A 16973-nucleotide genomic window follows, 5' to 3' on the forward strand; every position below is an offset into this window, starting at 1 on the left:
AAAAAGCCGGAAGTGGCGTGTGGTTCAAGTGGTAGAGCACTAGCCTTGAGCTGAAGAGCTGAGGGACAGCGCCCAGGCCCAGAGTTCAGGCCCCACAACTGGACCCAAAAAAAAAAAAAGTGACAAAGATGTCACAAACACATAGAGCTTAAGGAATTTTTAAAATATAATTAAATATGGAAACAACCCAGATGTCCCAACACAGATGAATGGATCCAAAAATTGTGGTATCTACACACAATGGAATATTATGCAGCCATTAGAAAGGACAAAATAATGGCATTTGCAGGGAAATGGATGGAGCTAGAAGAAATCATGTTGAGCAAGGTAATCTAAGAGCAAAGAGACAAATGGCACATGGTCTCCTTGATAAGTGGATGTTAAATCCAAAATGTAAGGTGATGCAACAAAATTAACAAGACTTAAGAAGCAAAGGACTTCCATTCATCTGGTCAAATCACTACTAAATAACCCCATTGACCAAAATGAACTAAGCAACTCAATGGCAGCGATGGGAGGGAGGGAATAAGTGGGAAAGAGGGAACAGCTGATGCTATGAAAAGAAAAGAAATGTACATATCACCCAATGTGGAAGAAATAACTGTATTGCAAAGCTCATAGAACTCATAAATGTTATAGACCATGATAGACAATTTGCCCCATGAAAGTTAGAATGTGTTTGTGACTTTAACTAAGCATCACTAGCCCACAATACTGTGAAATTTGGGAAATTATGTAACCACTTAATCACAATAAATAATTTGAAAAAAATAAAAATAAATAAAATATAATATAATATAATTAAATATACAGTTCTGGGTCATTATATTTGAATGTTTAAAATGGGTTATTTGAAGAAAAATAAAGATAACTAAAGTTATCTTGAGAAAAAGAATAGAATCTGAGTAGATGTAATCCATGAATAAAATTGAAAACATTACCAAATTACCACACACACACACACACACACACACACACACACACACACACACACACACACACACACACACACACACACACACACACACACACACACACACACACACACACACACAGGGAAAAACTCCCAGAAGATACTCTACTTAAGTTCCTTAAAGTTTTTAAGGAATAGATAATTACCATATATAATTTGTTCTACGTTATTCTTATATATGAAATAACTTCCAACTAATTTTTCTCAGAATGCTCTTACCAAATCCCAACATAGATTAAAAAACAGAAACCATGGAATTATTTCATCTAATACAGAAAATATATCGAAAAACCCTAAGAATGCTTCTAGAAAAACAAGTTCATAATCTACAGTAGCCTCATATGCCAAATCAAGTATCAGAACAAAAGTACTAAGAGGGTTGTTTGAAATAATAAGCTATATATATAGCTTCATTAATAGACCCAGTAAGAGAAGTCACATGATAGATCCACAATTGCTAAAAAGTGTGTTTGCATTCCTGAGAATTACTGCATGCATGTATACACTACTCCTGTCATTCACAGTCATTCTAGAGGTAACACTACGATTATGTTGCTCTCCTTGGTAATGTCACCAAGGTATCAATAAGTACCAGGACCTAAGCTGACAATGGCACTGTGAGGCAGACCTACTAAGCATCAACTTAATAATAGGTGAAAAAAAGCATAGGATGTCCAGGAAGATGCAAGGCATTGAGTTATTACTTAAGAATGATTTTTGTTAGGCTCTATGATTAGACATTTGGGAAATTTGTGGGGATATTTCCTTATTTTTATTTTTAATTATTATCACAGTGGGGTGGAGCACTACTGAGAGTGCAAAGGGTCAGAGCATCAGATAGCTGCAGTGTGAGAAAATCACACAGCACAGATCTTCCTCAAAGTCCTGGGCATGTGGCAAGCACACAGGTACAAATTATGTTAGTAAGCACACAATCTAGCTCTATTTCTATTTAGCAAACACAGAGTATTGGACAGGATTTTAAGAAACTCTGAATGTAGACAGAAGGAGAGCTTCTTCCCTTTCTGGTCCTGAAAATCTGCCAAGGGTGGGTCACCCCAACCCACATAGCTGTCAGACTGCATACACAGGCAGCACTCATAGAAATTTAGGAAGTTCCCAGCTGACTGCTTCACAGCCATGTGTGTGAGCATTATTTTATTGGTTTACTTTCATTCCCCTTAATGTTTGTTTGTGCTCTGGTCCATCCTGGTGCTTGAACTCAAGGCCTGATCTCTGTCCCTAGCCTCTTTGTGCTCAAAGCTAGCACTTTACCACTGGAGCCAAATTTCCACTTCCAGCTTTTTTAATAGGTTAGTGGGGATAAGAGTCTCATGGACTTTCCTGCCCCGGTCGGCTTTGAACCATGATCCTCAGATCTCAGCCTCATGAGTAGCTCAGAGTAAAAGTGTGAGCCACTGATGTCTGGCTCCTCTTATAACCTGATGTTTTTGTCATAGTGTATAGAAAGTAAATTTCATTTTTGAACAGTAAAACAATGATATAAAAAAAATTCTTCAAGTAGAAAACTACCAGCTTAACAAAGACTATAATCTTATCCAGGGGATGGTGGAATATTTCTCAGCAAAAATAGCCTTGACAATGAGGCTTGGATGCCAATCAGGAATTGTCTAGGCCAAAGGAAGGGAAAAGAGTCAAGGAAAGATGTGAAAAGGACAAACATCTGTCATTCATGACCAGGAGAAGTGTAGAGTTGACAAAATGTATCATGAATCCTACACCTCCAATATTCCATTCGTAGGATTCCAAAATGCAGGCAAAGGTGCTCATGGAGTATAATCAAAGTCTTCCCTACAAGGACAATAATGGAAACTTTCCTAAGTCTTAAAAGCAAACAGTGATTAAATAACTTATGGCTTTGGCATATGACCCGGTGTTACGCAGATAAAAAAAATCACATGTCTATCCACTGATTCAGACTCATGCCAGCCTTTCTCTAAGTCTTACAACATCTGCCACCAGAACTTGCTGAGGTAAAGTCATGTTAAATTTCCTTCTAATGGGGCTGGGAAGTTGGCTCAGTGGTAGAGCACATGCCTTGCATAACAGAGGCCCTGGGTTCGATTCCTTAGCACCACATAAGCAAAAAGAAAAAAGCCGGCACTTCTGGCTTTTTTGCTGTGGCTTTTTTGCTTTTGCTGTGGCTCAAGTGGTAGAGTGCTAGCCTTGAGCTGAAGAGCTGAGGGACAGCGCCCAGGCCCAGAGTTCAGGCCCCATGACCGGACCCAAAAAAACAAACAAATTTCCTTCTAACCCTGCAGAAAACCTCAGAGGGAAGAGACAAGTTCTGTAAGCCCCCTCATAAGAATCCAACAAAGAAGAGACAAAACCACTTTGCAAACAGGTATTTCACAAATTCTTGAGTTACTCTAAGGGTCTGATGGTGCTGTGTGTTAAGCAATGTCCTACTACGGGTCTTGAAAACCAGCAAGCATGAAACACAGAGTAAGATATCTTCCTGTGTCCCATTCCCCCCAGGGATCTATTTGCTTCTTCTAACATTATAGTCTTTCTTTTCTATGTTGCCCATTAGAAGATGACAAGAAGGAAGAAAACTAGCAAATAGCATCTGAGCAATCTAAAGCCAGCCATTCCCCTGGGCCCTGATTAATGAAACTCAAGGACTTTAGCAAGGAGAGGCAGCTGTAGTCCAAATGTTTTTAAAAAGAACTTATAGGGCTCCAGGGCTCTAAACCTAGGAGGTGCAATTGATTTTTGGCTATGTTTCTCTTTCTCTGTGGAAAGGAAACCTTATTAATTCTGAAAGCCTGTATTCTCCTAGGATCTCAGCAACGGCAATACTTTAACCACCCAGCTTTTGAAAGTGATGCTGAAATAAAATGTATCAAATGCTCTAAAGTGACCCCTAGTACTTTCTCAGCACAGGAGTTATTTTAGGGTTATTGAATTTGTACTTCTCTCCAAGAAAAGTCTGTTTCCTTTGTGTTTGTGAACTAGGATAAACTGCATTATATTATTATTAATTATTATTATTGGGCTGGGAAGGTGGCTCAGTGGTAGAGCGCTTGCCTTGCATGCATGAGGCCCTGGATTCGATTCCTCAGCACCACATAAGCAAAAAAGAAAAAAGCCAGAAGCGGCGCTGTGGCTCAAGTGGTAGAGTGCTAGCCTTGAGCTGAAGAGCTGAGGGACAGCGCCCAGGCCCAGAGTTCAGGCCCCATGACTGGACCCAAAAACAAACAAACAAAATTATTATTATTATTGAATAATGATTCATTTCCCTCCTAGAAGAGATTTACATATGCCCTTTGCCATGTAACTTTGCTTTATCTCCCTAAGGAGAATCATCTCTAGTCCATTCCATTGGTAGTATGATTAAGCCCAGGTATTGCTGGGCCTCACAGAATGAGAGAAGAAGAGATGGGCTGATTTCCAAGGAGACTATTTTGGGCTTCGACCATTATTGTTATTTTCTCTTGAAAGACCAGAAGCCTGGATCCCACTGTGTATAGGAAACATAGGAAACAGCAGCAGAACCCTAAGCTGAATGATCTAAAGCTAATGTGTTGACATGAACAAAAGAGAAATACTAGTTGTAAGCCACAGAATTCTTCTGTTTGCTATCATTTTCTCATGTCTGATCATTGTTATTCCCCTTCATTTTTTTTTTTTCCCAGTCCTGGGTCTTTGAACTCAGGGCCTGAGCACTGTCCCTGAGCTTCCTTTGCTCAAGGCTAACACTTTACCACTTGAGCCACAGCGCTGCTCCCAACTTCTGTTTATGTGGTACTGAGGAATCAAACCAGGCTTCATGCATGCTAGGTAAGCACTCTACCACTAAACCACATTCCTAACCCTTGTTAGTGCTTCTTACTGCATCACAACTTAGATAAAGATGTCTGGCAAACCAGGTGCTAGAGGATCATGTCTGTAATCCTAGCTACTCAGGAGGCTGAGATGTGAGGATCAACATTCAATGCCAGCCTAAGCAAGAAAGTTCTTGATGCTCTTTATCTCCAATTAATCAGAAAATTAGAAGTGGAGCTATAGCTCAAGCAGTAGAGCACTACCCTTGAGCAAAAAAGTTCAAAGACATTGCTCATGCCCTAAGTTCAAGCCCTTCTACTGACCAAAAAAAGAAAAAAAGAAAAACAAAAATGATGCTTAATACAAAGTGAAATTTGTTAGCTTATTCATTTGTTTTATGAAATCTGGTGAATCTATGCAATGATCCTTTGCAGAGGGATCACAAAAAATCCATTCTGCAGAGAATTATAGTTGCAAAGGAATCACAGGGAACAACACAAACTCCTAGTGCTCTGTGGCACAGGCTTGTTTTTCTTACTGGTTTCTTTATCAATCTAATATATATTGACTATTTCAGTCATAAAACCTAGTAGATAATCCATGACTGATGCATTTTGCCCTATGGAGTATTCCAAGTGGTTTCTGATTTTTATATCCAATTTCTGAAGAGAAAGTACTTGTAAAAATCTGGTTCTTAAAGCTGGAAATGACGCTGTGGCTCAAGTGGTAGAGTGCTAGCCTTGAGCAAAAGAAGCTCAGGGACAGTGCCCAGGCCCTGAGTTCAAGCCCCAGGACTGGCTAAAAACAAAACAAACAAACAAAAACCACCTGGTTCTTGTTAAGGAATGATTTTCCCATTTGAAGAGCTAAAATTAACTGGGCTGAAAGGTATAATTTAAAAGAAAATTGAGGCACAAGATCTAGCGCCTAGCAAGCGGTGAGCTTGAACATCTGGAATGGGTCCGCATTCAAAGCCACGTCTTCACATGTGTGTTCATGCATTTGCATGCGCTGACTCCAGATTTGGTTTGGTTTTGTTTATTACAATTGCTAAAATTCACTTAAGCGTTAACATTTAACTCCCAAGCTAACAAACTGAATAGGCTGACAATAATCCTGGCCCAATCCAAAAGCTGAATGAAGCAGAACCTCATATGGTAGTACTTAACATGTGGCGGCCTGCCAGCTGAGTTTCAGGCTGACACACCCCTAACTGAAACAAAAATTTGGTATTGAAAACTGGCAACTATTCTTTGGCTAGTCAAGAGTTAGGGGGAGAAGAATGAAATCTCATCCCAAATGAGAAAATAAGGGATATGGAATAGAAGATGAGAGAAACTACATAGTATTGGAAAATTGTAGTTTTTTATTATTTCCCTTGGCAATTTTTTTTACTTACTGGTGCTTGAACTTACATCCCAATTCCTTTTGTCTGTTGTATTTTTGAGGTACAATCTCCTGATGTTGCCACCCTAAAAGTGATCCCACGACCTTCACCTGCTGAGTAGTTGGGAACACAAGTGTACACCTTCATGCCCTTTGCTCTTCATTAGTTTGGTTTACAATTACAAAGAATTTTAGGTCTCTTGAAAATGCTGTTCTAATATCTGCACAAATTAAGTTATCCTTCCCCTGGTGTTTGAAAGCTGATTTTTCTGAAATCAAGGAGACTTACTGAGAAGTGTCTTCCTTCGTGATTGCAAACTCCCAATTGGTCACCTTCATGATAATCTAAGATACAATCCAAACGCTTTCTCTTGGCCTATTAGGTCTCATGGGATAAAGCTCCTGCCTCATACATTTGTCTTCTTTGTGAATATAGCCACTGTAAGTGTATTTTGATTCTTTGAGTTTATCAGATTTTCATCTCTGTTCTCTCTCTGGGTGGTGTTGGAATGTCTATCTGGTATCCTTCCCCTTGGATCTTTGTATTGCTAGGTCCTCACCTGCAGACCCAGGGCACAATATCCTAGTGATTTTATCTCAGACCACTCATGACAGGACTAAAGGCAGTAGCTCTATTGTTTTCTGTCTGAGTCCTACTTCTTTCCTGCATGGTACTGAAAATTATGAGGAAATACCATGATCAAGCCCATGAAATTAGGATTATATATCATATTTCAAGTAAATTATACTTAACTATTTTAACCTCTATTTCGTACAACAAGCCCCTTTCAGAAGTGTGGTGTTATACTATCCCTTCCACCAAAGAGGAAATAGGCTTATACATATTAGTATCTTTTTTTTTTAATCAGTCATGAGGCTTGAACTCTGGGCCTGGGCTCTGTGCCTGAGCTCTTCAGCTCAAGGTGAGTTCTCTACCACTTTGAGCCACAGCACTGCTTCTGGTTTTCTGGTAGTTAATTGGAGCTAAGAGTCTCCCTCATGTTCCTGCCTTGGTTGACTTTGAACCTCAATCGTCAGATAACAGATTTTTGAGAAGCTAGGATTACAGGTGTGAGCCACCGGCAACCGGCTTACATGTAAGTATCTTGCCTTTAGTAATACAGAATAGGTATATTCCCCAGAGTGCAGGAACATCTTCAATGTAACTTACTACAACCTATCTTACTATATTTTAAAACTTTTCTGTCATCTACTTTGTTGTTCCCCATGTAGGAGAGAGGAAACAACTTTCCCAGAAGTCCTCTGATTTCTCCACAAAGCATGTCCACATTATCCTGTCCTGTGATGTTCCCACCTCAGGCCCCTAGAGTGGATGGAGCAAGAGGTATATGGCTGGGCTGGGTGCTGGTGCCTCACGCCTGTAATACAACTACTCAGGAGGTTGAGACCTGAGGATCCCAGTTCAAAGCCAGCCCAGGCAGAAAAGTCCATGATAGTCTTATCTCCAATTAGCCATCAAAAAACCAAAAGTGGCATTGTGGCTCAAGTGGTAGGCTGCTTGCTTTAAGCTGAAGAGCTCAGGGACAGCACCCAGGCCCAGAATTCAAGCCCCATGACCAACCAAAAAAAAAAAAAAAAAAAGAGGTATATAGCTGGTAAGATGGACAGTCCATCTTATCCCAAGCATTAACATCATAGAAACTGCAGACTTTATGATTTAGCTTACAACTTGAACATTCTGGAAAGAAAAATAAAGCTTCCGTTACAATCTCATATATGTCCTTCACCTAGGGTACTAATGGCTTAAATAACTTATGAAGTTTTCATGAGGAGGCACTGTTTTATATTCTGGAAAGATGATCCTGTTACATCCAGTGAACTGTTCCACACAATTTATAAACTCTTGGATAAAACAGATGAACCAGGAATTGATCTCTTTTTCTAGTCATTCTTATGGAGCCATACCAAGTGCTCTATTAGCAATACTTGTTTTTAAAAGAAAAACTTGAGGGCTGGGAAGGTGGCTCAGTGGTAGAGAGCTTGCCTTGCATGCCTGAAGCCCTGGTTTTGATTCCTCAGCACCACATAAGCAAAAAGAAAAAAGCTGGAAGTGGCACTGTGGCTCAAGTAGTAGAGCGCTAGCCTTGAGCTGAAGAGCTGAGGGACAGCACCCAAGTCCAGAGTTCAGGCTCCACGACCAGACCAAAAAAAAAAAGAAAAACTTGAGCTGGAAAAGGTAAATACCATACAAATGTTTACTTTCTCTTGTGCAGGATTTTTCTTTTAAAGAAATATGGTTCTTATGGGGCTGGGAAGGTAGCTCAGTGGTAGAGTGCTTGCCTTGCATGCATGAGCCCCTGGGTTTGATTCCTCAGCACCACATAAGCAGAAAAAGCCAGAAGTGGGGCTGAGGCTCAAGTGGTAGAGCGCTAGTCTACAGCTGAAGTGTTGAGGGGCAGCGCCCAGGCCCAGAGTTCAGGGTCTTGAAAACATGAAACCCATAATTTTTCATACTTAAATTTTATTCTCAAATGTACACTTATGAGTTTCTCTTTTACTGAGCAAAAGGAATGTCTTTCAAACCACACTGTATATGAAACCTATACATTAGGCAGTGGGATCTTAATTTTCATCTAAAAAATATGCTTGCCTGGCAAGAAAGCAACGGCAAAATGAGAACCAGGATTCTTTGGAGTGCATCTACTCATGCTCAGAAGAAAAGTTCTTACTGGGTCTTCCCTATTGCTCTGAGTTCCCCATTCTTTCAAGTTTGGGGTGAGAAAGCAGACTTTCTCTGGTTAAATTTAGTTTATGAATGTCAAAGTCACCTCTACTTTGAACCACCAAAGTACCTCAAGAAAAACATCTCTTATTCCTCTGCCTAACCATTTCACTTTTTAAGTAACACTTTTAAAAATGAAATCACTGCTAGCAGAACAATACATCCCATCACAATAATTCTTTTTTTTTTGGGGGGGGGGTCTGATCATGGGGACTGAACTCTGGGCCTGGGGGCTGTCCCTCAGCTCTTCAGCTCAAGGCTAGCGCTCCACCACTTGAGCCACAGCGCCACTTCCGGCTTTTTTCTTTTTGCTTATGTGGTGCTGAGGAATCGAACCCAGGGCCTCAGGAATGCAAGGCAAGTGCTCTACCACTGAGTCACCTTCCCAGCCCCCATCACAATAATTCTTAATTTCTCAAGATCCCTTTATCAGTCCAGAAGACTCTTATCTCCAATTACTCATAAAAAGCAAAAGCAGATATTGGTAGAGCACTAGCTTTGAGTGATAAAGCTCAGGGGTAGTGTCCAGGCCTTGAGTTCAAGTCCCAGGGCCAGCACACACAAAAAAGGAGGGAATAATAATGGTTTTGTGATGATGAAATACAACTTAGGTAAAGAAATTACCAAACTTGGCAGCAATCAGCATATTACTGAAGGTATTAGATGTGCATAGTTAGCACTTCTGTGCTTCTATAAAGCCCAGATTATATATTAAAGTTCTATGTCTCCTCAAGACACAGATCAGGAGTTTATATAGACTTTTCTGGAAAATCAAATAACTGACCCTCATGAGCAAACAGAATTGTAAATGATTCTCTGAGTTTATGTAAAAATGATTGAGACCAACAAAGAATAGTTTATCTTGCTCTCCACTCTAATTTGTGGCTTGACCAATAATTAAGCAGAAAAGAAATGCCAAGACCAATGAACAAAAAGCAGCCTGTTGATTGCTTTAGATATTCTCATATTATGAGCATTACAAACTGAAATCAAAGTGAGCATGTTCTGAAGGTAACCTAGCTAGCAGGGATAATGAATGAATGAGGTTAAATACATTAACACAAGCGACATCGCACACTTTCCTATCACTCTGTCACTGACTTGCTGAGCCATGTGTGAAAATCTCCTAGTTTCTCCAGGTTGAATTCCCTCAATTAGGACAAGTATCCCAGGTAAACTCTGAAATCTTTTGCCTGTTATTAGAGCTTATTATCCTTACTTACCTGCATGCACCTTGATAATTGGGACTTAGTGAACCAAAGAATGTTTTTGATATGATCAATCTCTTGTGTTACCTTCTTTACATCTGTTTTAAAGATTCACTTCAAATTCTCTAGAACCACTGTTCTAGAGTGGTTCTAGAATTATTCCAACCTCCACGGTCAGAAACACCTCCATGGGTAGATTCAGCAGGGCTAGGATGGAGTATAAAATGGCTTTTTTTTTTTTTACAAGATCTTGATGTTGTTGGCCTAAAAGCCATTTGAAGACTATGAAGAATAGAAAAATGTTAATGAAGAAATTCTAAGAATTGATTAGAAAAAGTTACCTCGATGTAACTATGAGAGCATCCATTCTGGCCTTCCAGCTCCACATGGGTGAAGTTGAGGTCGATTTGCTCTCCCGGAGGCAGGGTTATGGTATAGATACATTGACCACCATGGGCCAGAGGCCCAGAGAAGTCAGAAAGGAGGATCTCGCCCTCTGGGCTTGTGTAGCTCCCTCCACATTGCAGATCGGCTAAGGAGAATGGAGAAGAAAAGAAAGGTTACACGGATGGCATTCCTCTGGCTCCCATTTGGATCTAGTATTAGAGAAATTTGCACACACAATAATAGATCACATACCCACTTTATTCACCCTGCTTAGGCTTATGCTCCTCCTTATGAGATAGTTTTAATTTGACATTATATGTAAGGAATCCTTGAACCCTAAAGAAATAGATGTAGAGCCAGGCACTGGTGGCTCACACCTGTAATCCTAGCTACTTAGGAGGCTGAGATCTGAGGATCATGGTTAGATGCCAGCCTGGGCAGGAAAGTCTGTGAGTCTCTTATCTCCAATTAACCACCAAACAAACTGGAAGTGGCACTGTAACTCAAGTGGTAGAGTACTAGCCTTGAACTAAAGAGCTCAGGGAGAGCACCAGGGCCCGAAAGGAAGGAAGGAAGGAACGAAGGAAGGAACGAAGGAACGAAGGAAGGAAGGAAGGAAGGAGAAAGAAAGAGAGAAAAGAAAGGAAGAAAGGAAGGAAGAAAGAAAGAAAGAGAAAGAGACAGAAAGAAAGATGTTCTCTTCTGTTCTATTCTATAAATTACTTTTAAAATACATGAATGCTCTGATTTATTCTGAAAAGATTTACTGTATTTAATACAAAAATAACATAGCAAAATAAAATATGTAACTATATAAATGAGGCAGATTAAAAGAGAAACTAATATAGAATAGGAACATGTGGCCAAAGAAAGGTAGATCAGACAGTATGTGTAAGGGCTATAAGGAATTCAACAAGACCTACTGCATATTAAGCCTGAAGCAAAGGAACTAGAGAAAGGGGAATCATAAAAACATTTGTTGTTAGTTTTCCTTATACTGAGACTTCATAAGTATTGTTGATATAAATTTTCATTAAAAACATGATCATGGACTACATGAACAAAATTCTCTGTATCTCTTACATGGAAATCATAGAGCATTTCATTTGTTTTGTTTTTTGTTGGTTTTAAGGCATCAAGACAACTGAAGAAATCATAGCTAACAGCATTTCACTGGAAATGAGCTCCAGGGACCAAGACCCTGCCATTCTGGAAGCAAGCTTCTATGCAGTTGGATTTGATCCAACAGTCAAGTCAGACACATCTCTAGACATCAACGACCACTCCTACCGCAAAATATCAAACACCACTAGGGAACTGACTTAGTTTTTTGGTGCCTCATAATGTGGATTCCATTCTTTAGGGACCAAGGGACATTTTAGTCTTACTAATGGGGTACTAGAAGATTAAAAAGAATCTGGAGTTATAAGAAAAATATTTATAAACACACATGACATGGGTCTAATAGAAGACAGCTAGAAAGATAGCATTGCCCTTCTAAATGCACAGCAAACTCCCAATTGGCAGGTTACTTACCAGGTGATGTCAGGTAGGTGATGTGGAAGCCTCGGTCGCTAATCTGGGTGTCAGAATGGAAATGAATTCTGGCAAAGGGACCGGTCGTCTTGAGTGGTGGAACAGAGAGAGTGGTACAGTATTTCCCAAGAACTGGGTCCTGAGGCAAAGGACCATCTCGGATCTAAAACACAAGAGTTGAGTCATTCAAGTCAAAGAGGCCAAGTCCTATTAAAACAACAACAACAGGTTGTTTTGTAGATGAACTGCAGAAAACCTATTATAGAAAAGTGATGTCTCTCAGAAGTTTCCTTGTCCTACACACACACCAGGTGAGTTCCCTGAAAGTCATGGCCTTCTTGAGTCAACACAGATGCCTGTCCATACTATCAGGATTACAATTTTGAGGCTGGGCATATATTTTGGGTTTTTCTCATGATTTTTTTTTTTTTTGTCAGTCTTGGGGCTTGAACTCAGGGCCTGGGCACTGTCCCTGAGTTTCTTTTTTTTTTGTCGGTCGTGGGTCTTGAACTCTGGGCCTGGGCGCTGTCCCTCAGCTATTCAGCTCAAGGCGAGTGCTCTACCACTTGAGCTACAGCGCCACTTCCGGTTTTCTGGTGATTTATTGGAGATAGGAGTCTCACGGTCTCTCCTGCCTGGGCTGGCTTTGAACTGCGATCCTCATATCTCAGCCTCCTTAGTAGCTAGGATTACAGGCGTGAGCCACCAGTGCCCGGCCTGAGTTTCTTTTGCTCAAGGCTAGCACTCTACCACTTGAGCCACAGCACCACTTCTGCCTTTTTCTGTTCATGTGGTACTGAGGAATGAAACCCCAGGCTTCAAGCATGCTAAGCCAGTGCTCTACCACTAAACCACATTCTTAATTCTCCCATGATCTGTCTGAGGTTAATTTCTAAGGTGTTACTCCCCCAGATATTCATTTTGACCTAACAGAAGATGGATGTATAGAAAAGGAAGTTGACAAGGAACTTCTAGTGATCTCAATAGATTCACAATTCAGTCTAGATGCTCAGGAGGATCGTGGAAAAAAAGGAAGTATAGTCATATTAGACACAGAACAAAGATGCCCTAAGGAGTGGAATGAAATTTTAAAAGTACAACTTCAATACCAATAAAGAACTACAGAATAACAGCAGAAATCTTAGAAAGTTGTAGATTTTTTTTTTTTTTTGGTCAGTTGTGGGGCTTGAACACTGGTCCTGGGTGCTGTCCCTCAGCTCTTCAGCTCAAGGCTCGTACTCCACCACTTGAGCCACAGTGACACTTTTGGTTTTCTGGTGGTTAATTGGAGATAAGAGTCTCATGGACTTTGAACCACAATCCTCAGATCTCAGCCTCCTGAGTAGCTAAGATTATAGGCATGAGCCACCAGCACCCAAGTTGCACAAGGCCCTGAGTTCAAGCCCCACTACTAGCACAAAAACAACATCAATAAGAATTATTTTTTGGTGTGTGGGGGGATCGGTCATGGGGCTTAAAGTCTGGGCCTGGCACTGTCCCTCAGTTCTTAAGCTCAAGGCTAGCGCTTTACCACTTTAGACAAGCTCCACTTCCAGTTTTCTGGTGGTTAATTGGAGATAAAAGTCTCACAGCCTTTCCTGCCCAGACTGGCTTCCTCAGATCTCAGCCTCCTGAGTAGCTTTATAGGCATGAACCACCAGCGCCGGGCAACAAGAAAGAATTTTTCATTATTGACTTTCATTTATTTAATAATCACGTGAAGGGCTGATAATGTGGCTTAGAGGTAGAGTGCATGCTTAAAGCATTCATGAAGCCCTGGATTCAATTCCTCAGTACCACATAAACAGAAAAAGCGAGAAATGGCCTATGGTTCAAATGGTAGTGCTAGCGTTGAACAAAAGAAGCTCAGGGACAGTGCCTAGGCCCTGAGTTCAAAGCCCAGGACTGGCAAAAAAAACAGAAACAAAAACAAAAAATTAATAATAATCACGAATGTCTCTATAGTTTTGTTCTAATTGCAAAGCCTGAATATACTGCATAATAAAACCAGACTGAGCCGGGCGCTGGTGGCTCACGCCTGTAATCCTAGCTACTCAGGAGGCTGAGATCTGAGGATCACGGTTCAAAGCCAGCCCAGGCAGGAAAGACCGTGAGACTCCTATCTCCAATAAAACCACCAGAAAACCGGAAGTGGCGCTGTAGCTCAAGTGGTAGAGCGCTCGCCTTGAGCTGAAGAGCTGAGGGACAGCGTCCAGGCCCAGAGTTCAAGCCCCACGACCGACAAAAAAAAAAAAAAACCAGACTGAATGAACTAAAGAATGTTTTTAATATGATCAGGTCCTTCTAATAACTTTTCCCAATTAATAGCAAAAGTACAAGATAGCATTTATTCCTGTATTTAACTAGTTCATTGAATAATGTAGCTTGATGAGAAATGAGAGGCATTTGAATGTTGTCAGAATGATTGGCACTTTATATCCAGATATTAATATATAGAAATAAAAAAACAAATTTTAAATTGATAGAATTTACTGAATATGAGTTTCAAGATAACTCACTTTTCACTATCAACATTTAAAAGGTTATTTTGCTAAAAATTTTCCAAGAAGAGACAATCGGAAGATTGAAAAGTCATTCCCAAAGGTTTCAAAATCCATTATTACTGCTACTGAATTATTAATAATTTCAACTTGTGGAGACCCTGCTTGACAGCTGCATCCTTCAATCCTTTATGAATAATTCCACAGCACGCTTTCCTTCTCTAATGGGAATCAGAAGAGCTTATTGTCTTTTTAGCACTCCTATGATGTACCGAGACTTATGCTAACCAAAAATATATCAAGAACAATCAATCTCCTCAATGATATTTTCTGTCAACAAAAGGAGAGCATTATTTTGTTTTTGCCAGTTTTGGGGCTTGAACTCAGGGTCTGAGTACTATCCCTTCTTTGGCTTAAGGCTAGCACTCTACCACCTGAGCCACAGTACCACTTCCAGCTTTTTCTCTGTATGTGGTACTGAGGAATCAAACCAGGGCTTCATGCATGCTAGCCAAGTACTCTACTACTAAGCCATCTTCCCAGCCCTGGGAGAGCATTATTTTTATGTATCATTATGCATATGGCATCAGATATAAAAGGATTTTCCCTGCTCTATGTTCTAACCTTTCATTTTGGGAGTCGAGAGGGACTCAGACTGGAAACTTTCCTCCAAATGACAATTCTCAAAATATTTTCCTGAGATTCCAACAAAATTACTATTTTTTTTCTTGTCAGTTATGGGGCTTGAACTCTGGGCCTGGGCACCGTCCCTGAGCACTTCAGCACAAGGCTAGCACTTTACCACTTGAGACACAGTGCCACTTGCAGTTTTCTGATGGTTAAATGGTTTTCAGAGTCACATAAACTGGGCTGGGAAGGTGACTCAGTGGTAGAGCGCTTGCCTTGTTTTCATGAGGCCCTGGGTTCGATTCCTCAGCACCACATAAGCAGAAAAAAAAAGCCGGAAGTGGCACTGTGGTTCAAGTGGTTGAGCACTAGCCTTGAGCTGAAGAGCTGAGGGACAGCGCCCAGGCCCAGAGTTCAAGCCCACGACTGGACCCCCCCCAAAAAAAAAAATCCAAAGTCGCACAAACTTTCCTGCCCAGGCTGACTTTGAACCACGATCTCAGCCTCCTGCATAGCTAGGATTACAGGCGTGAGCCACTGGCGTCTGGCTACAATTACTATTAATCTATTTTCCTTGATGTAGTACCAGAGTCAAGTTGTGGCAAAATCTGTATGTACAACTGAAGATCTGAATGAAGTATTCTAATATATATTGGAGGCAATGATTATTATTTAGTGAATCATAAATTCTGCTCTTTCCAGACTACCAAGAAGGTGCAGGGGAAAAGGCAAGATAGTCTGTTCCCCAGATTTGAATGGAAATCTGAAATAAAAAACAAACTGAGGATAATTAGCAATAACATAGACATTGGCTAGCTTTTGAGAAACACATCTAATTATTGCTAGTAAATTTGGGTCATCCATTGATATGATCAAATCTCAGTGTGCTGACATGTTCTTTCAAAATAAACATAATTGTTTACCTCTAGGTAGTCTTTGTTACAATCCTCATGACTTTCCAGGCTCAAGGTCCCAAAAGTAAATGTTATCAAGAGGCCTGGGCTGGTTAAGATGCGCCAAACACAATCTCTTCCTGGGGGGTAGTTCCCAGGATATCCGGGAGACTTGATAGAACCATAAGTACCATTCAGAATACCTCCACACTCTAAAAAGAAGAGGAAACAACATAAACAAAACATCTCTACATCTGCATATCATTCATATAGAAATACCATACCCTGCTATAGGTAAAACTCTACTTAATAATTATTAGCATTTTTGATAACTTCATAAATTAAACAAGGTTTTCAGTTTCCTGCTTCATTTTTATTTTGAAATACTAAACACTACATATTTTTCATTTAACAAGGTTGCTTAACAAAAGTCATCATTTTATAAATGAAGATACTCAGATATGTCCAGTGAAGTTAAGTCATGCCCAAAGAGACAAAAATCCTATGTTTTCTTTCATATGTGGAAGCTACATTTAGCTAACAAACTCATAAATACGTTGGGTGGTATGTAAATGTAAATAATGTAGATTCCAGGGAGACCTGAGTTTAAGTTCCCAGAGAAACAAAAATCAAAATTCAATAAAATAAATCACCAGGGAAGTAGGTACTCAAAAGGGTGAGGTAGGGTCAAGGGGAAAGGAGTAGATGAATGAAAAGAATGGGAAAATGCAAATAGGTATCCAGTATATATCCTGGAAAATTAAGAAGAAATGGAGGGACAAAGGATGAACAAGTGTAGCAGTGGTATTCAATAAACACTATGTTGAAAATGAACTATACAACTTGTGGGTGAGGACAGTAGGGAAAAACTTGGAGAGAGAGGGAAGGGTGACCATGTCCAATAGGAAATGTGCTCTATCTGACTTATGA

General features: G+C 40.2%; 1 protein-coding gene across 1 annotated transcript in view; it reads right to left on the reverse strand.

Annotated features, from left to right (window-relative positions):
• Positions 1 to 16973, reverse strand: part of Cubn (cubilin) — a 230570-nt gene that overhangs the window by 183221 nt on the left and 30376 nt on the right. Inside the window, exons 15-17 of the mRNA XM_069990436.1 lie at positions 16074 to 16255; positions 12023 to 12185; positions 10441 to 10631 (exon numbers count right to left, since the gene is read on the reverse strand). Of these exons, the coding sequence (XP_069846537.1) occupies positions 10441 to 10631; positions 12023 to 12185; positions 16074 to 16255 (536 nt within the window). The remainder of the gene's footprint in view (positions 1 to 10440; positions 10632 to 12022; positions 12186 to 16073; positions 16256 to 16973) is intronic.

This window comes from Dipodomys merriami, unplaced genomic scaffold, assembly GCF_024711535.1.
Source record: "Dipodomys merriami isolate MVZ:Mamm:240054 unplaced genomic scaffold, mDipMer1.0.p SCAF_4, whole genome shotgun sequence".
NCBI lineage: Eukaryota > Metazoa > Chordata > Mammalia > Rodentia > Heteromyidae > Dipodomys > Dipodomys merriami.